Below are 21,029 nucleotides of genomic sequence, written 5' to 3'. Positions count from 1 at the left end.
TATTAAAGGCGGACTTGTGGGAGTGTATGCAATACATTGTTGTCCACTGGAGGCCAGTGTGAGGCTGTTGATCATTCTCAATCCTGTTGGGTTTCTCAATGCAGAGCGAGTTTAGGTGAAGCCCGAGCAGCACAGAATGCTAAAAAACAATACATGAAAAACCTCCACCTGTTTGTGTGTGTGTGTGTGTGTGTGTGTGTGTGTGTGTGTGTGCGTGTGTGCGTGCGTGCGTGCGTGCGTGCGTGTGTGTGTGTGTATGTGTGAGAGAGCCTTTGTAAGATGGAAGCCTGGATAGTTAGTCCATCACCTCTGACATTTCACACTCATTTTACTGCCCCATTACACCACAACGCACACATGTGCAAACATACACATGTGTGCCTACACACACACACACCCACCCACACACACACTCACCCACACACCCACCCACAACCACACACACACACACACACACACACAAACACACACCAGATGCTCATATATGCACGATGTTGTACCTGTGTAAACTCTTGTTTATACACACACACACACACACACACACACACACACACACACACACACACACACACACACACACACACACACACACACACACACACACACACACACACACACACACACACACACACATTTCCCACACACACACACACCCCCTGTCCTGCAGCTATTAAGCCGGGCCAAACAGGCAGGCGGGCTGGATCAGATAAAAATGAGGCTTGTAATGTGACCACAGAGACAGGGCTGACAAGATCAATAAAAGCCAGGGCCGTGGGTCACAGGGGGAACACAGGGAGCAGATGAATATGCCGCGGCTCTGCACAAAGCAAACCATGGTGGAAACCGAGGGCCGAGCAGCACTTTAATGTTCTGCATAGACACGAGACCCTGTCTCCCCACAACCCAAGCCTGACACGAAGCACAGAAACTGACCGGGAGGTGTGCCTTAGTGCTTGTGTGTGTGTCCATGTGTCAACATAGGTGTGTGTAAACATGCATGTTTGTGTGTGTGTGTGTGTGTGTGTGTGTGTGTCTGTGTGTGTGGGTGTGTATGTGTTCAAACGTGTGCTCGAAACATCAAATCCCTCACCAGGCTGTGCTGCTGTTACAGACCAATCTCAAACATCCAGAGCTTTAAAATGAAGTAATACAAATCGTCTCGCCACAGGGTCGAGCACATAGGCCTGCATTGCATTAACACCTTTCCTGTTTTTAGAAAGGCGCCTGACTCTATACACGCGACTGTGTTCGTAAGAGCATGGTGAAAATGAGGTGTGTGCGTGTGTGTGAGCGGGTGTAACGATGTGCGATGATCTGTCACAGTTTGCCCCTGCTTAAAGGAGATGTTTATATCCCTCACTCAAGAGCCGGGAGAGAGAGACACTTCTCAGTGTCTCCGCTCATGTTTGAGCTGACCCGATGGCGTGTTGTTTAACGTTTCATTGTCCTAAAGTTGTGTGTGTGTGTGTGTGTGTGTGTGTGTGTGTGTGTGTGTGTGTGTGTGTGTGTGTGTGTGTGTGTGTGTGTGTGTGTGTGTGTGTGTGTGTGTGTGTGTGTGTGTGTGTGTGTGCTTGTGTCATTGTGTGTCAGTGTGAGTGCTTGAGTAAGTGAGTTAGGGAGAGCGAGATATGGAGCACAGCACACATGTGATGTGTTTTGAGTTTGTCTACATTTTCTAACTGGTTATTAATTAAAGCTAATTCCTACTCTGGGAAATGTTTTATGTACATTCTACAGTTCTTTGTTGACAAAGCAGACAAAATGCAGATTTGTACAAATTAACAGTGTAGCTCAGAGAGTTCATTGTATGAGCTACCTGTAAGCGCGGTCTCTTTCTAGCAAGAGCATCAATCTATGTTATGCATAGGCAGCTTACGATATCATGACTTCTTGGGGTCATGTTGGTAAAGCCTTGAGGTGATATTGATGCAGAGAATTATTTAACGTCATGATATTTTTTTAAGGGTGTACACTGCATATGGCTTGTGAGCCTTTCATCATGTATACCCTTTAAAGATCCACATTGATGAACTTTGAAGTTTAGCCAGTCTGCAAATTTAAGTGGCTAGAAGCCATCCCCTAATTGATGTTGTTCTTTTTATGTTCTTATATTTGTCATTTGTCTTTCATTTTTGTTGTTATGTCCTGTGTTTTTCTTCACTACATTGCCATTTTTGATCATTTCCATATCATAAACAATCCAATGCCATATTTATTTTGATGTTTGTTTTCCATCGTATTGCTTGTGCTGTAATGTTTTGTGGTATTTTTAGTTTTTTCTTTTACCATCCCTTTGTGTTCTGTATGCACTGAGCTGTGCACACCTTTTATTTCTTTATGTTGTAGGATCAAAGAAGAACCAAAGCCTCAGCCTGCACAGTAAGTAAACTGCATATCCCAGAGTGCACTTGGCTTTGACACTTTTTCCTGTCAGTTGGTGCTGTGCGCTTCACGTGGCTTCCTCCTCTTTTGACTTGGAGAGAAAATGTAGGAGAAGTCATTGATTTCACCGAAAAACCAGCCATTTGTTTGATTCGCATACGTTTTTAATTAATTTAGATGAATTGTGACCAGTAAATACAGACTACTTTTTGTGAAATCAATGATGGCTGCTTTTTCTTTGAACCATGTTGTACAATAACGTCCCTCTTTTCTTTCCCTTTGTCCTGGGTTTCTAACTGGCCGCTGTTCCCCATCCAGTTCCTCATCTGCATTTCTTTGGCTTGTGTGGGCTCTTACTGTATCCGCTTAGTCCTCTTTGATGCATCTCCCCTGCTGTACTGTCTCTGCATTTTGACTTGATCTTCAAGTAGGCTACTGAGTGTGAACATCTGTTTACCTACCTGACTGACTACAATGACTCCGTTTCCCTGAAATGCTGCAATGTTTTGTGCTACCTGCATCTCCATTGGCTGTGGAGCTTTCCTCTTTTAGACTTTCCTACTGGATCCATGATCCATGTTATTTGTGCCGGTGTATAGTATTATTATTACTGTAGCTATAAGTATTTGTATTATTCTCTTCTTCAACATTCAGACATATAATTTCTTCTGCAATGGGTGCTCTTCCTCGCTCTCTCTCTCTGTCCCTGTCTCTCTCTCTCTCTCTCTGTCTCTCTGCCTATCTCTGTCTCGTCTGTCCGTCTGTTTCTTTGTGTGTCTCTCTTGCTCTCCCTCTCTCCACTTCACCCCACTTTATCTCTTTGTCATTTTCCCTCTCTCCTCTCTTTGTCTTCGGTAACTACCTCTGTCATTCTCTCTCTCTCACTCTCTCTCTCTACTTATCTGCCGCTGTCTCTGTCTCTGTCTCTGTCTCAGTCTCTCTCTCTCTACATATCTCGCTCTGTCTTCTGTGAAACAACAAAAACTGAATGACTGATTCTCTGGCTGGTTGTCACCTGTGCTGTCCTGGTGTCCTCCTCCTCTCTCTGCTTTTGGTTCTGGTGGACCCCCTCCTCTGCCCCCTCCCCCTCTCAGCTGTTGGTCCCACTTCTATTGTCCAAAGCCCGCCTCCTCAGTGCTCTGTCAGGCCATATTGTCTTTCCCACAATGCCTCTGCCTCTTCCTTGTTCTTGAATGTTCCAGTCACAGTGTTGTTTGCTTATTTGAACAGGTGGTTTGCCTTTAGTGGGATCACTGAGCTGGTAAATAACGTTCTTCAGCCCCAGGAAAAGTCCAAAAATGACAAGGAGCCTGAGCCTGACGCGTAAGTAAACAGCCCCGATCCCTGCCTCTGAAAATCCCCCTCTGCCAACCTCAACCACAGAAATCTCATAATAAAACAGTCTCCCCTATGAAGGTTGAGCATGAGGTGCTGCCACCCGGTGGCCACACAGCATCCTGTTGACTTGGGAATAGCTTCTCAGAGCATGCCAGCCAGGGGGGTTCTAGCGAGTTTCTCCTAACGTTACATCCAACACTTACACAGACTTCCACCATACCCTGAGTGTTCTCACGAATCATGCTGCTGTATAGCACGTGCAACAAGAAAGGTGTCTCAGATTGACGTACAACACACTATATGTAACCTTAGATATATATGTATCCTGAGGGCTTCGGCAGCGTTTAAAAGTTGTTCTTCAACGGTAACTAGTTTGGATCTGTCATATCTCCAAGAGGCGGGCTCATGTTTCGGGGCATGTTTGGCTGAGCCCAGGCAGGGCCAGAGGTAAGACGGCTCCGATTCGCAGGCGTTGGGGCGGGACAATGAGCTGCGTACAGTTACACGTCAGCTGTGGCGCCTGCGTTTGCCCGCGTATGACCCCGATGGGTACTGTGACCTTCGGTGGACAATGTTGGCCCTGCACTTTGGCCAACATCGGTGGAGTCATTATCTCCCGCTGTGACCTCCAACTCTGCCCTCACTTATCATCACCACCCAACTTTTTATTGTATTCATTCTACCGCTTAGACAGATATGTTGTTTTCCCGGCATACAAATACTTATAGACATCGTACACTCATGCACGCACGCACACACACACAGAAAGACAGGCAGACAGACACACACACACACACACACACAAACAGATAGACAGACAGACAGACAGACAGACAGACAGACAGACAGACAGACAGACAGACAGACAGACAGACAGACAGAACGACCGACCGACCAACGCTAAATACGATGAAGAACTTATGAAGAATAATACTTGACTTCCATGCTAGCATTACTAGATATCGCTCAAAGATTAAATCAGCTTTCCTCGCTTTCTCAGACGCCTCGCTATCTATCTTCCATGGTGTGCCAAAAAACATTGTGTTTTAAAAGTAGCATAGGAACAACTTTTATTTTGTACGCTTGTAGTTGATATATTTTTGGCTGCTCCACACAGATGTTGAATATTGATTAGCATTTGGCTCCATTTGCTAACCTTAGCAAACCAGCCTCAGAGCCGATGTTGTGCTGCCACTGTAGAAGGCCACTTTTGGAAAACATTGAATGGGTACCAAAAACCCCAGAACAATAGTGTTATCACTATTGTCCTCCAGTGAGACCTGTTCAACACGTTTACTTGCTAATCTCCACTCAGAACAGTAATCCTCACACGGGTCCAGATAAAAGCATGCTTCAGCACAATGGCGGGACACTCATACATGCACATGCCCATCAATTACATTTTGGGCACTGAAGGTGCGTTTGTGGACGAGCGCAGCATGTTTGTCTCGCAGGGCTCTGTGTGGTAAACGGATAGTGCTGCTCAATAATTCACCAGCACTAATGAATGTTGCAGGGGGACATGTGGGGCCAAACCAATTCTGATCATCCATGTTATGAAGTCAGTGCAGTGTTTAGTTTCCAGGGAGACGCTCGATTGACACGTGTCATACAAAATGCACGTGAAGAGTACATAGTTCAGGCTTTCTGCCAGGGCCTCTCAGGACCTGTTAGAATGGTTGTTCACCTTCAACAGGAGCTGTTAGTCCATCTGTAGTAAGAAGAGATGACCAGCACCGATCCCTGACTTTTATGTATATATTAAAAAGTCTAAGATCAGTGTAATCATAGGGTAAGTAATTTATGAGATAATTTTACACACAAACCCAGGTAAAAAATCTGATTTGACTTTTAGCCACCTTGTTCAAGGATGTTCAGGGTTCAAACCCAGAACCGTTTGGCTGGGAGTTGAGCCTCCCTGGTACCACACTGCACTATTTGCCCTTCTTTTGGACGTCCGACATATCTGCCCTCATGCCCGTCTATGTTTGTGATCTCTTACGCTGGAGGTCTGTGACGCAATTTTACCGTGTGTGTTTCGTATATGATGTGTCTCTTTGTCTCGCAATGGCATTATCCATCTCGCCTTACTGCTGGCCGCCGATATAGAAACACGGGGGCAAATGATTCATTAAACGCTGGGGAAACCTGAGAAAGTGGAATTAAGTGGTGTTCTTAAACTTGCAAAGCAAATTTGATACACCAACCCCCCGACACCCAGACACACAAAGCTATCAGGGACCAAAGAGTTTAGCGGACAGAGTCTGCTTTTACTTTCAACAATGTCATGCATTGTGCATGTCTGCAAGGTCAAATTGGACTGAATCATTATGGGAGTATATTTATATTTTGTCTGAAAAACAGAGGATTTATTACAGATATAGTTACCTTAACATTGAATTCAAAACAAATATGTGGTGTTTATATATCTATGTCCAAGATGCGAGTGAATCCCATATTTCCTGCTAGTAGAGAATAAAAGCAGACACTGTAAGAGTTTTCAAGAGTTATTCTAAACTATTAGAAACGTCAGTTTGGTCTTCCTGGGAAACATATAAACATTTAGGTCACACACACAAAAAGAAGAGCACAATTCTGCGGTGAGCCTTGTAATGGAGCGTTGCATTCCCCTGACCGGCCTGCTCTCTGCTTGCTTACAGGAAATTGCACCAGCAGTTTGAATCCTACAAGGACCAGGTGAAGAAGATGGGCGAGGAGACCAAGCCGGCTCTGGACCAGAAGAGTGAGGCCCCTACCTGTGGGATTTGCCATAAAACCAAGTTTGCCGATGGCTGTGGCCACCTCTGTTCATATTGCCAAACTAAATTCTGTGCTCGGTGTGGCGGTCGGGTGTCTCTGAGGTCAAATAAGGTAACCCTGGCTATGTTTTGTTGGCACTTATTACTATTTGATGAAACTCACAACAGTCATGCATGCACACACACCACGCACACACACACACACACACACACACACACACACACACACACACACACACACACACACACACACACACACACACACGCACACACACACACACACACACACACACACACACACACACACACACACACACACACACACACACACACACACACACATTACATCTCACACACCCTTAACCCCAACGGGCCTTCTGCTGCTCACACTACTTTTTTAAATCCAAAGATTATGAAACATTGACATTTAAATCTGGATTGGGGGGGAGGGGAACAGACCCAACATTGCATTAACGGCCGCTCATTCCGCTCAGATTATGGACACAGATTATAAACATCCGGTCCAATCAATAATGCTCACTAGTAAACACTCACCCTGAATGCCTTCTTATTAACTCGCTTCACTTTCAACAGCTAACATTCACGCAACACAACACCTTCCCTTATCTCTGTCTAACTGTCCAACTGTCTAACTGTCTACTGTCGACTGTCTAACTGTCTAACCGTCTGTCTATCTAACTTCAACTGTTTGTCTTCCATGCCACTGGAGGGCGCTGTTGCTCTCCTTCTGTCTTTATCCTAAAGGAATCTAGTTTTACTGTTGTTTATTTATTTTCTGGTAGCAGTGCTGGTATCTCTAGCTAACCTCGGTCAAATCCGCCCCCACGAGAATAAGCCGGGGCTTTTAGCATTTAGACTGCTTAAAATTTAGCATCATGAGCTTAGCTGTTTTTTTCTTTTTTTTTCTCATGCGATGCTGACCAATCCTCTGCTGTTAGTATATCAGATGTGTTTTGGTTCTACTGCTAATGCCTCTCACTCTTTCTCTCTCATGCTCGCTGTCATTACTCTTGTTCTCACGCTCTCTCTCTGTCTGCCTGTCTGTCTGTCTCTCTGTCGGTCTGTCTGTCTGTCTGTCTCTTTCTTTCCATATCTCTCTCCCTGTCTCTCTTTGTCTGTCTTAAACTCTGCATTTCCCTGTTCCCTGTCCCTATCCCTTATTGCGGTCTTCCTTCTCTGCTGCATTCCTGCTTTCATGGAATTGCACCAGGAGGACAAAGTGGTCAGCAAACCCTTTTCTGTGTTTCCCTTGGATTGTCTCTCTTACTACAAACATCGCTCATCCAAACGCTGTCATGATATCTATACACATACAGTGGTCAAAACTAATCTGAAACCTGCCCCAGACTAATCTCTGTCCGTCCAATCTGTCTGTCTGTGGGTCAAATGGTGGTCAAGTAAAAAAATCGATGGCAAGCAATACAAATAATTGTATTGTTTTCTATTGCTATTGGTTCACATAAAAATATATTTGCATTGATGGCAAAAATAATTAGGAGCAACCGGATGATTAGGAAAAGCCTAATCGCACGCTGAGATTAAGTGCAGCTCTGATGGATGTACAATTCTCAACCGAGTCGTTGCTGAACCATTTCTCCAGTAGGGTGGTACTGATCCATTTTGCACCGGCAACATGGATCAAACAGAACCTTGAAATGACCAAAACACAGTATTGAATCTGCCTAGGGCTGTTTATCTGTACCATTCCACTTAACAACTATGGCATTTCATTGATTCAGCAAATTGAATGCATTACGGGGTTCATCGGAAAGGCATAGCCTTGGGTGAAGAATTGGTATTGCAGAAAATATGTTCTGTGCTTGGAATGTGTCCCAGACGGTTGAAGGTGTACGTCAGTGTGGAAGAATGGGTGTCTCGTCAGATTTCTTACGAAGGACTTGGTGAACGGATGAAAGAACAGGCAAACTAACTGAAGGAATGAATGAATGAATGATCAAACAAAATGAATAGATGATTGAGTGAACAAACAAACATAAAAACAAAATGAATGGATGAATGATCGAACAAACAAACAAACAAACAAACTAAATTAATGGATGAAAGAATGAGTGAAAAAATGAACAAAATTAATAGATTAATAAATGAACAAACCAACAAAATTAATAGATGAATCAATGAACATCCGACAAAATGAATAGATGAATCAATGAACAAACCAACAGAATAAATAGCTTAATCAATGAACAAACAACATCCATGGATGAACGAGTAAACAAACAAACTAAATTAACAGATGAATGAGTGCACAAACAAACAAAACATATAATAATGACAAATATGACTGAATGAATGAAGCAACGAGAAAATGATGTCAGGACAGGCACACAGGAAATCCAAGTGGCCGCCTGATCCCTGATCCTCATTGCTCTATAAGCCTCTCATTGTTCCCGCTGAGGTCGGTAGGACTGTCATGATCACTGTCTCATAGAGAAGGTATTAAAGGAAAACACCGCTCCGGGTGTTTCAACCATCGTGACCCTCGCCCGTCCTCAGTAAAACATCAGTTAAACATCTACTAAAACTCCTGCCTTCACTAACAACACACAAAAAGAAGCAGTACAGCCATTTTTTTTTTGGAAACAATGTACGTTGTGTCCGTATGCAAACGGGTTTGTGAATGTTTGTGGACAAAAAACATTGGATAGGTCTTTGATACACAGTACATATCACTATCAACATGTATTATATAAGCTCTTGCTGTTTGTTCTTTCATTCACATTTGTATCACATTAAAGCAAGATCAAAGACCATCATTCATATAATTGCAACATAGCTAATTGCAGGCTTGAGTAGTTGTATGGCAGGCAGGACAGCAGTAAAATATAGAAGATGATCAGTGGGAGGTTGGAGAGGTTGAGAAAGTTAGAGAGAGGTTGAGAGAGGTAGAGAGAGGTAGAGAGAGAGACACACACACACACACACACACACACACACACACACACCTACACACAGACTGAAAGACAGACAGACAGACAGACAGACAGACAGACAGACAGACAGACAGACAGACAGACAGACAGACAGACAGACAGACAGACAGACAGACAGACAGACAGACAGACAGACAGACAGACAGACAGACAGACAGACAGACGATGGCGAGAGACCAAAGAGAGTCATACGGAGGAGAGTGAGAGAGCAAAGCAGTATAGGAGATGTGGTCATCATTGTTGGGGTCAAAGCCCCAGCCTGTCCTCTTTGTGTCTGGTGACAGAGTCCAGTGTCTCTGGACCAGCGAGGGCCATCAGAGGCCAGCGGGGGCCAGCCAGCCAACAGGGTTTGGTTCCCTGGTCCGTCTGCATGGCCAGATTCTCTTTCAGTAGGAAAAGAGAAACAGAAGACGACTCACTAACCTACTTTGCTGCACACCGTGTTTAAGATAGTTTGGGTCATGATGGGAATTTGGAGGACATTTTCAGGGTTGATCAGCACTGAAGATGTTCTCCACATTCCAAACATAGCAGTGGGAAAAAGATATGAATAAAGATGATTGATGAGACAAAGTTATGTTTTCTGCAGTTCCCAGTGCGGATTTAGAGGGTGAACTAGAAAATTCTTCCTTGACTGCTTTTAATGGCACTGCAGTTGCAGAAGCTGTTGGGTGGCAAGATCTGTGATTGCCCCTGATCGCAAAAAAACGGCAGCGACATAAACGTTGTTGGTGTGAGGCGATGATGAAGGTGCGATCTGTCTGCTATTTCTGTTACCCTGCATCTACTCTTTCTTCTTCTCCCGCACCAACAGTGACAGCGGTGGCGGGATAGATCTCATTCTGAGAAGCGGCATCAATATTTACACCGTCTCTGTGTCTGCGTTGAGTTTATAGGCAGCAGCCGATACACTGGGATGGAGGGTTAAAGAGATAGTTTAAAGGGAAATTATTTTTATCGGGGCAAAGACCGATATTCCACTGCTAAGTTGGGAATTCTGTAATTAACCCATGCATCCCGATGTCAATTGATTTTATGAATACATTTTGATGAATAAATAATTAATATACAAAATTGGGTAGAGACTTCTGTAAGATCCTAATCATCTTACAACACCTCACCTTTGCATGGGTGACCCCAGCAATAAATTGGATGATTGCGTTGACATTTCCCCATTTCCTCTTTGTCTAAAAATCACATATTCTATGTTTCAAGAATATTATTTTGAATACTATTGTTTTTATTCCACTGCTGTCCTGTCCTGGTTGGTGTGGCCCCAGCATCTCCCAGCTGGGATCCTAAATTACTATCTTATCTTATCCTAACCCTGGCCATTTTAAAGCCATGCAGTAGCAAGTGAGCGACACATGACACTCATAACTTGTAGTTTGAAGTCGAATCCTCACTAACCAAACAAACTATAGAACTGACTTTTTGGCCTCTGAGTCCCAAAGACATTTCCAAGTCGGTCATTCTCAGGTAGAAACGAGACAAGTGCTGACCTGAGAGTCTGTGGCCCAGCCTACCGTGTAGTGTGTCGTCAACATTTAAATTATGCAACATGGGTTGTTTCAAGGCATTTTCCGGTATTTTTACACAAATTCGGGACTGACTGTAAAATGCAGCCTATTGACTGCTTGGCTGTGTGGAGAGCCAACATTGTGCTGCAGCCAAGTCTGCTTGTTTCATCAGGGGGTGAAAAGCTATGAAATAGGTCATCAGGAAATCAGTTCATTTTATGGTTAAGCTCTCCTCATAGTCATACTAAGTAACCACGTTCAATATAAAATATTGGACGCTCCGGCTTATTAAATTAATATTGAATACAGAGCTTCTTCAAACAACTATTGGAATCCCAACAATGAAAGAGAACAATATGTTTGAAATGTCAAAGTCAGTGTAGCTCAAATGTTTTTTTCTGCGGAAGGTGATCAGCTTCTAATCTTTCAGGAGTGCTGTGCTAAGGCTGGTCAATCATTTAATATTATCCGTCATTGTAGCCAAATACTACACAAAAAATGTCCATACACTTGAATTTTCAGCTTTTAGATGGTATTTTGAATTAATTATATCGTGACATTTATCTATATCAAGTAAAATTCCCCATGATTGTGGTGAAAATACATGTTTCCATAATATGGCCCAGCCTTAGCTGTGCTTATCCTCCATATGCCTTGAAAAGCCTCCTCAAGCCTTCTGATCGATCCCGATGGGACGCTATGTGTTGGGGCTGTGTAGGCTTCAGAAAAACAGTCCTGTGATGGTCGCAGAATCTCTGCCACCATTTCCTCTCCAAGGTGAAGATGTGGAGAAATGCAAACAGTCTCCGCTTTACGTCCTAAAGCATTTCTTGTAATGTCATGAATATTTGAGAATGTCACGTATCTCGCCTTTCCCCCATATATCCACACACATACATACATACATGCATGCATGCACGCACACACGCACACCCACTCGCACACAAGTCAAAGCATTCACTCGGGATATCTTCAAAGTACACCCTTCAAAGTCGACAAACACTTTATTATTGAATGAGATCCGGAAAAGCTTCATTCCCACCCACGCGACACACACACGCACGCACACACACACACACACACACACACACACACACACACACACACACACACACACACACACACACACACACACACACACACACACACACACACACACACACACACACACACAAACACACAATTGGCAAACGCACAAGCACACACACAAGCACACATAACCCTCAACAAGACGACACACACACACACACGCACACAACCCCTCCACTCGCAAACCGGATTGAGCGGACTCCTGCCGAGTCGCAGCCTCACGCCGCATATGGACACATAATCAGCTGCGGTAGCATCGCGCGAGCGTCTATTAATGACGTCATAATACCTATAGCGGTGGGGGAACGATGCGTGATTTGCGAGTTATCGTTAACTCGCGTTCCCTCAACGGATATGCGTCGTTTCAGTCAGACTGTGTTATTGTATTTTTTTGAAGAACCAAAAGCCGTTGGCTGCTCACTCAGCCTACCTGGATAACAACAAAAAAACAAGCCAAGAGAGAGACCTTGGTGGATATTGGGAAGCGAACGCTAGCGTTTGGTTCGCTTCGTCCCAATGACTCCCATAGTCAGCATCGTGTAACCTTCACGGTGTTTCCAGGCGGCAGCCTCGTCAGCCTGTTGTGTGAGTTGGAGCTGTCCACGGTGCTGAAGGTCGGAGCTCTCCGTGTCTCTACGTTCTGAGGCGAGACACAGGCACAGACACAGACAGGGACACCGAGATAGAGAAACTGCGGCCAGTTCTGTATTGAAGAAGGAACCGAGACATTGCTCTGCATAGATTATTATTTTTTTGCTTAAAAAAAACGTTTTTTTCTCCCGGCAGCATCATGGGTAAGCTAAAAATGGCATGTCTGCGTTTGGCGGCTGAATCGCGTTTTGCATGGGTCGTGTTCATTGATAAACTGAGATTTTTTTTCATCTACGCTGCATGGATCTTGTGAGAGGCTGTATAGTGCAATATTTTGCATGCATCTTGGAAAAATGCAAACCTTAAGCAAGTATGGTGCAAAACGGGATACATGCATTCATTTGTAAACAGGGAATGTAGCCTATCCTCGATTTTTAATCATATTTTTCTTTAGCTCAGTGAAACAAATATGCAATTCCATTTTGGAAATCGTGTGGTGTCGTGCAAAATGTAAAATATACTGGATCTAAAATAGATGCATGTCTGTGAATTCCAATTGATTTGCATAAATGTGCATCCAGTCTATTATTATTACGGCCGCGCCAGACTAAAATTAGAAGCTCATTAAAATGTAATTGACCACGTGCCGCCAGTGTGGGAGCATGTGAATGTAGGCGCTGCCCCTGAAATCTCATTGGTCCACTCTCATATATGAATCACACCAAAATGGCCTGAAAACTTTCTCATCTACATGGTATTTATATGCTTGCTTATTTTTAAAGCATTGAATGCAGCTGCACTATATGCTGGTGACTGCCACGTTTGCCCGAACGTGATTATATAGCCTATGTCCTAAATTGTAAGTCGGCTATAGAAAAGTAAAGCCAAGGCAGTGTTTCTAGCACATAATCTCACGACAAGTAGGCCTAGGCCTAACAACAAAATTATAATAGAAGCAGAAAGTCATTTAACTATCACGAGTTTGAATAATCCTAGGCCCACTATTGCTTTGTTGCGTTCATTCTGGTTTATTTAAGGACTTGCAGACTCAGCGTGTTTTAAGAAACACTTAATTCCCGAAACAATGAGTTTTTAATGAGTTCAGTCCGGTTCAGGTCCGGCAATATGATACCTATGACAGTTCATTTACCGCCACATCAATATTTCAGCACAGGCCATCTCTTCTGAATCATCCCTTTGGCTCCACTGCTGCTCAACCAGGCTATGAACAAAACCACCTTGTCATGTGTGGTGGGTCTCTATTTTTATACTTTCAATCGTAAACAACGACATTTCTCGGGAAAATGCCTACATCATAAATATCTCAATATTAATTTGTCTCTATCCATGAGAATATTATTTAGATATAAATAAATTGTCTATAATAACATTTAATATTGGAGTTGATCTCCACCTAAGCGGTCGTAGAGCGTGTATTCGAGGATCATGCTGATTCACTGTTTTAATACAGCAGTGCCAGGAACTGGCCACAAGAGGGCGCTCATACATTAATCAAACTCTTGACGCAAACTAGGGCTTCTATGTGTGAGCTTTTTTAAGTAGTACGCTGTGAAGCGTTTGCTAATATGCCTCCTCAGATTACATATGAAGTAGGCATACATAGGTTCATATATTTCACTATGTGATGCCAATTTACTGCTGCGTCCAAGGTGTGGTGGATTGTCACGATGAGTGGGGACATTTTAATGCAGATCATGTAGGAGAAGATTAATGTTGTAAGTCGAAGGACAGATCAAACTCAGCAGTGTACATACACAAATCCGCACACACACACACACACACACACACACACACACACACACACACACACACACACACACACACACACACACACACACACACACACACACACACACACACGTGCAACCATGCACAAACAGACGCACGCATTCACGCACAAGCAAAAACATGCATGCATCCATGCACGCACTCACACACGGCAACACACATATACATGCACACACATGCATCCATGCACGCAAGCACACACACACACACACACACACACACACATGCACACTCACACACACACACATACACACACACACACACACACACACACACACACACACACACACACACACACACACACACACACACACACACACACACACACACACACACACCAAAACCATCGGTTTCTGGGAAAAAAATCTGATTACTGGTATCATTGGAAGTACCCTGGATCTGAGAGGGAACTATTAGAAAGGAAATTATTTATTGATCCCATGGCACTCTGTGTTTGTTTCTTTGAATCCAGCGCCTGGGTAAATTGCCCGTAGCACATCCAATAGAGTATACACCTTCCATCTTCCTGGTAGTCTCAGCGTGTGGTTCAGCTAGGCTCACCCTCTCTCTCTCTCTGTATCTCTCTCTCTCTCTCTCTCTCTCTCTCTCTCTCTCTCTCTCTCTCTCTCTCTCTCTCTCCCTTTCGCACACTCTCTTTCTCTCTTTTACGCTGTCTCTCTATCTCACACACTCTCTCTCTCTCCCCCCAGCTTTCTATTTTTGGCTGCAGGTTCAATGACTATGAAATGTGCAAACACAGGGAGAAATGGCCCTGCCTAAGGCCCCCCCTCAACTCCCCTCCCCTGTCTCACCATCAGCAACACACACACTCACACACACACACACACACACACACACACACACACACACACACACACACACACACACACACACACACACACACACACACACACACACACACACACACACACACACACACACACACACACATCACACACACATACGCACACACACATAAAAACACATAAACTCACCCTGCCTTCACTCAGCCATGAACATTTAAGCTGAAGGGGGGGAGAGAGAGCTAGAGAGAGACAGAGAGAGTGTGTGAGCAAATACATGTGTGTGCATGTGTGTGTGTGTGAGTATGTGTGTGCTTTTCCGAGTTGAAAGGGAGGGGCTGCAGTGAGCATACCTCTAGTCATAGCAGCTGCTTGACCTGTGCGTGTGTGTGTGTCTTAAGTCACCAGTGTTTAGGTGAAAATCAGCCTCTCCAGTATATTACCAGTTGCACCGTTAGTAGGCTAATGCTATCAGGCACCATGAAGTCGCTTACGGCTCCCTTACTTTATCCAGGACATTATTTAACATGTGAACAATGAATTGAATCATTTGTTTAAGTCAACTCCTACTGTATGTGTCCTGACGACACGTGAAGACCTTCCTGTATGTGTCATGATGACACATGCATATCATGTTAATCTATCCATATTATGAAATATAATAATGTATGTCTCCGGTGCAAATCCGAATGTGTGCGTATTTTCATTCAGAATACAACCCTATGACTCAATAGTCAAGATTGCTGAGCCTACCCTTCTGTGCAGTACCATTTCGTAGAGACCCATGCCCGAGCTACACTGTCCTGGAAGTGTAGTCTGTTGAGGATGATGCTAATTTGCTATTAGCCATGCGCTGATGAGATAAAAAGAGATTAGCATTTGCAGCGGTCGGCTTCATGCTTAATTATTATTGGCAGAATGGAGAAGTGCACACCTAAAGCTTCTACCTTTATTGCACTTGTTCGGCGGGGTAAATATGTAGGTCACTGCAGATGCATGAGTGTAGCTATATGAAGGGAAGAGACGCCTGGCTGTGCTTGGCAAGAGCAGGGGAGGTGTCAGTAATTAACTACTGCATAGTTATCATTATGTTTGTTTGTCTGCGCGTGTGTTTGTGTGTGTGTGTGTGTGTGTGTGTTGTGTGTGTGTGTGTGTGTGTGTGTGTGTGTGTGTGTGTGTGTGTGTGTGTGTGTGTGTGTGTGTGTTTGTGTGTAAGTGTTTAAACACCCGTGTGCATATGCATGTGGGCGTGTGTGTGTGTGTGTGTGTGTGTGTGTGTGTGTGTGTGTGTGTGTGTGTGTGTGTGTGTGTGTGTTTGTGTGTGCATGTGCTTCAGCTTTAGTTGCATATTAACTTTGTAGGTCCGCTCCCAGCTGCTCCTACAGCCAGGTCTGCTGCTGGCCTAGGGTTTGATACAGACAACAGTCTGCACTCTGTCCCAGTCGGTTAATGGATCCGACGGATCCGGTTCAAACGAGTTCACAATGACTCGTAAGACATGGTTAGCTCCGATCCAGGAACCCCACCTCCTCCTCCTCCCCCTCCTCCCCCTCATTCAGCCGTCCCTCACGCCTCTCTCTCCCGGGCTGCACTACAGCCCAGCCAGTGGTGAGATGGCATGCTCGCAGGGCCCCCCGTCACACCCACAGTAATACCAGTAATGCACTGACTCAGGACTGGTACTGTAGAGGCATGGGGGGTTGGGTGGTGACGGCTGGGGGGAGGTCTGCAGTCGCTTCTGGCTTCTCTACTGGGCTGTCTGGCCTGCCAATCACTGTCTATGGCTTTTTCTTGTGCATCGATACCGGCATTACCATCCCTTTAACCCTGACTTGGATAACCAAGTTAGGGTTAACCAGAAGCATGACGTGGGTTATAAGCACCTTGCTGTAAGCACAGAAGACAGGTTACGTGTGTGTGTTTGGGAGGGGGAGGGTGTTTGTGTATATGTGTCTGCATATCTGCCTTTATCTGCCTTTATCTGTGTGTGTTTGTGTGTGTGTGTGTGTGTGTGTGTGTGTGTGTTTGGGTCTATGTATTTATGTTTTAGGGTTTGCCTTGTGTGTGTGTGTGTGTGTGAGCGTGTGTGTGTGTCCAAAGCAGTGATCAGGGCCACTGTCGGCTGGATTTATGGGGCTAATGTTGTGGAGAGCTAGCTGCTTGTGCTGCACTATAGGGCCGATGGAGGCAGGGCCAAGCAGAACTCAACCCTCTTTAGCCCTTGTGCAGTGCTCCTTAGGGAAATCGCATGTATACCTAAATTAAATGAATTCACTAAATGTGTAGATCTTATATTAAATGCCTAACTAGAATTTGTATTGATGCATTTGCAGTCCTGACACATTTGTTGGTTTAGGAAAAGTCAGTATGTTTATTCACGTCATTCAGGTTCTGACTAATCTGGGATCCAGCAGTCCTATGTTATAGCATAACTTCTGAAAACTGTTCAGACTGCATCTTTGGTGAATGAATCTCTTCTTCTTTAAAAGCAGATGCTTTGCTTATTTTTGAGATGGTATGCACTTTAATGATACTCACAATTTTGGGGGTTTATCTTCATCGTTGAATGCACTGAGTGTAAGTCGCTAAGGACTAAAGCGTCTGCTAAATAAATGTAATGTAATGATCCAGCAGTCCTATTATGTTATAGCAGCACTTCTTGGGGGAGACGACACAGAGCCTGGTACAGAAACCAAAAACTGCAAGGGGCGGAGTTTACACCTTTTTTACCGTCTCGTTTGTTCAATTTCAATAAGTGCATTTCTACAGTAGCCAGGCTTCCCGGTGTGGATTTTAAACCTTTACAAGCACTTTCTCACATTTTAGTAATGCTGCTTGGGTTTGGGTTTCAGCCAATTATGCGCTTAAAGATCCACTCCTACAGCCACATTAGTCGATGATTGGTCAATGTCAAACAAATCAAACAAAAAGCGAAAAGCCCTGTTTATACCGATATGTGGGACTAGTTTCTGTGTGTCTACAATTTTTTCACATTTGAAAGGTCTCAAACCTTAATAAGGATTACATTTTAGGGGATGTTAGGTTGCTCTGGTTCTCTCCTAAATGAGCTCACAGACAAAATAAATTGAAAGGAATAATACCAAAAAAAAGGAAACGGTTACATTTCCAACGGTCTACAAGGCTACTGTATGTGTAAACCATCATCCCATCTCAGCGTGAATTGTCGACGGCCTCACTAAACATGTCTCACGGTGGTTTATATACTATCTTAAGTCACATGGTGGAAATGTACAGGACACCATTTTCATCACAGCCCATCGTAAGTCACCCTAAGACAAAATGTCCTCCCTGTTCACTGCCACTGCAAACCGCTGAATGTGTCCTCCCCCTGCCGCAGGTCATGTGGGTATGCAACTTGTGCCGAAAACAACAAGAAATCCTCACCAAGTCGGGGGCGTGGTTCTACGGGCCGGGCCCTGGGCAGGCGTTTGAGGGCGGGCCGCAGGGTAAGAAGGCCAGGCTGCAGGATCCGTCCCTCTACCCCTACCACCAGGGAGCTCCAGGGGACACCTCCACGTTACCGGCGTCCCAAAGGGGCCGACCCCGCGGAGGGCTCCTGCCTCGGCAGTCCTCCCTCGACAACGGAACCACGTCGAGGTACTCCGGGTCGGGCGACCTGCTCATCGACAGGTCAGTCAAGTTTTATTTTCCTGCCTGTGTCCGTTCAATCCGGGTGTAGAAAAATGGAAGAACGGAAGAATTCCATGCTGATTTCCGCCGATATTCTTCCTGCAAAGAAAGCTTACACAAATGGCCGCCACGGCATAAAACTATGAGCCTGTGGGAGTTTGCTTTTTTTCGTCGTCATTGTTTAAATTTGACTGAACTGTTTGCCAGGATGTAACTGAATCTCCAAAGGGAAACGGATTCTGCAGAGTTTGTAGTCACAATGACCTACCTGTGTGTAAGAACTGATTTGGAACCAGTAGTGTAAGGGCAGGGAGCAAAGAACGACACAAAGGACTGCAGTAGTGGCGTAGACAGTCAATGTCCCACTTAAACTCTGTACATTGAGTGTCAAGGTCCTATAAAGAGACAGGGATATACTGATGTGCACATGTGCATGCACTGGGACAAATACCAGCACATATTGGTCGTTGTTCTTGTGACACACACAAGCACACAGACACACACACACACACGGACAATGCACACTTTTCGCTTGTACTAGAAGCCTTGAGTGAGACCTAACTCATTGTTGATAAAACAAGCGTGTACAGGGTCCATTTCGCAGTGCAGAACACCCAGTTCTTCTTGGGAGCCGTTATCAGACAGACTCAGTGACGGCCTGTGTGTCAGTGCATATGCTAAATGGCTTCTCTAAGTAGAACATTCTGGGATGCAGCAACTGATAACAAGTACACTGCATACTTGTGAATCCCAGCTCCACTTCTCTGCTCCTCAGTGCTGCTGGTGTGAAAAAATGTAGTTGCTTTTAACATCCACACGGTGGCTTCTTGATCTCCTTCTCTCTTCTCCCCCACCCACCCCCCCCCCCCCCTCCCTCTCTCTCTCTCTACCGTCACCCTCCTCTCTCTCTTGCACAACCACCACCCAACACACCCATCCACCCTCCGCTCCCTATCTTCTCCCTCCACCGCTGGGAGGAAGAAACGCTTACATACAGACACACACAGCAGCTACACAGTTGCTTTGCCACACAAATCGCAGGCGGTGTGCCATTTCAGCCTTTTACACTTCCTGCTCATGCAGCCCTCGTTTAGTCCGTCCTAACAGTAGCAGGCATACGTTTGGAGGCCACGTGGCCCATCAGCGCATCTTTGCAAACAACAAAGGACGCATGTGAGATGAACCGCGACCAGCGATCGACATAGGGCCATGTCCTTCGTCCCATGCACAGCAAATACGTTAGACGCAGGAATAACACACCCTGTCTCACACACTCCGGTCCCCTATTTCTCTGTGTTCCGTTGTCGCGGCCTGGCCCGGGATATCAGATCCTGTTCAACCCCGGGGTCAGAACCCAGCAAGTGGTCTGGCAATTACCAGATGTCCGGTCCTCTCAGCCGGGGATCTGTGCCCACACCAAATGTTGCTTCCTGACGGGCGCAGAGGCGTTTTGGCCTGCGCACACGCGCGTGTGTGTGTGTATGTTGTAGTGCAAGAGAATGACTTGAGGGATATATTCACAATGTTTTCCCTCAGATATACACAAATACTGAACTTGGAGCACACTGCTGTTGTTTGATTAGGAGAGAAAAGAAGGCGTTTTACTTTTGTACACCAGCCTTTCTTACCCTTGTCTCGCTCCCCCTCTGTTGCTGACCTTGCATGGGTGTACCTGACAGGACTTTTCCTCCTTGTCGCTTTCTCTTAAATAGGAACAAAACAGCCCTGCACATGCTAACCTCCACAATGGCTTTGAACACACTAGTCATTAGAGACTGTGGTAATTGCAGTGTCCATCATTGCTTCATTTTGTTGGCATAAAGGTGGAAGGATTTGAAGTGTGTAGGACTAGAACTGCTGTTAAGTCTAATATACACTAACAATGATCCATTTCAGGCCTGACTTGACTGTTCTCTTGTATTGTGTTGCTCTGTTCACAGAATAATGTACGGTAGCACCATTGGGCAATTACCAGACAGTCTCTTTTTGTTTTTATGTAATACTTTAGAATTATCAATCAAACCAGCAACATTGCATCCTTGCAATTTGAGGCTATGCATATGGTGTCCACCATTAATTATTAAAAAATGTATTCCGTAATAGTTTTCTTTTTAT

The 21,029-nt window shown here is 44.8% G+C and overlaps 1 protein-coding gene across 17 annotated transcripts in view; it reads left to right on the top strand.

The window, feature by feature from the left end:
- The window catches only part of rims2a (regulating synaptic membrane exocytosis 2a), a 133,579-nt gene that overhangs the window by 16,520 nt on the left and 96,030 nt on the right, over window positions 1–21,029 (top strand). For 16 of the 17 annotated variants that reach the window (XM_030370096.1, XM_030370095.1, XM_030370094.1 and 13 more), the window contains exons 3-4: window positions 6,381–6,591; window positions 18,622–18,914. In XM_030370096.1, coding sequence (XP_030225956.1) covers window positions 6,381–6,591; window positions 18,622–18,914 — 504 coding nt within the window. Of the gene's footprint in view, window positions 1–6,380; window positions 6,592–12,206; window positions 12,855–18,621; window positions 18,915–21,029 lie in introns of those variants that run through there. The other variant, XM_030370105.1, reaches the window with a different exon arrangement.

This window comes from Gadus morhua, chromosome 11, assembly GCF_902167405.1.
Source record: "Gadus morhua chromosome 11, gadMor3.0, whole genome shotgun sequence".
In the NCBI taxonomy this organism is placed as follows: Eukaryota; Metazoa; Chordata; class Actinopteri; order Gadiformes; family Gadidae; genus Gadus; species Gadus morhua.
The sequence above is the reverse complement of the archived record's forward strand: the minus strand, read 5'-3'. Positions and strand labels throughout refer to the sequence as shown.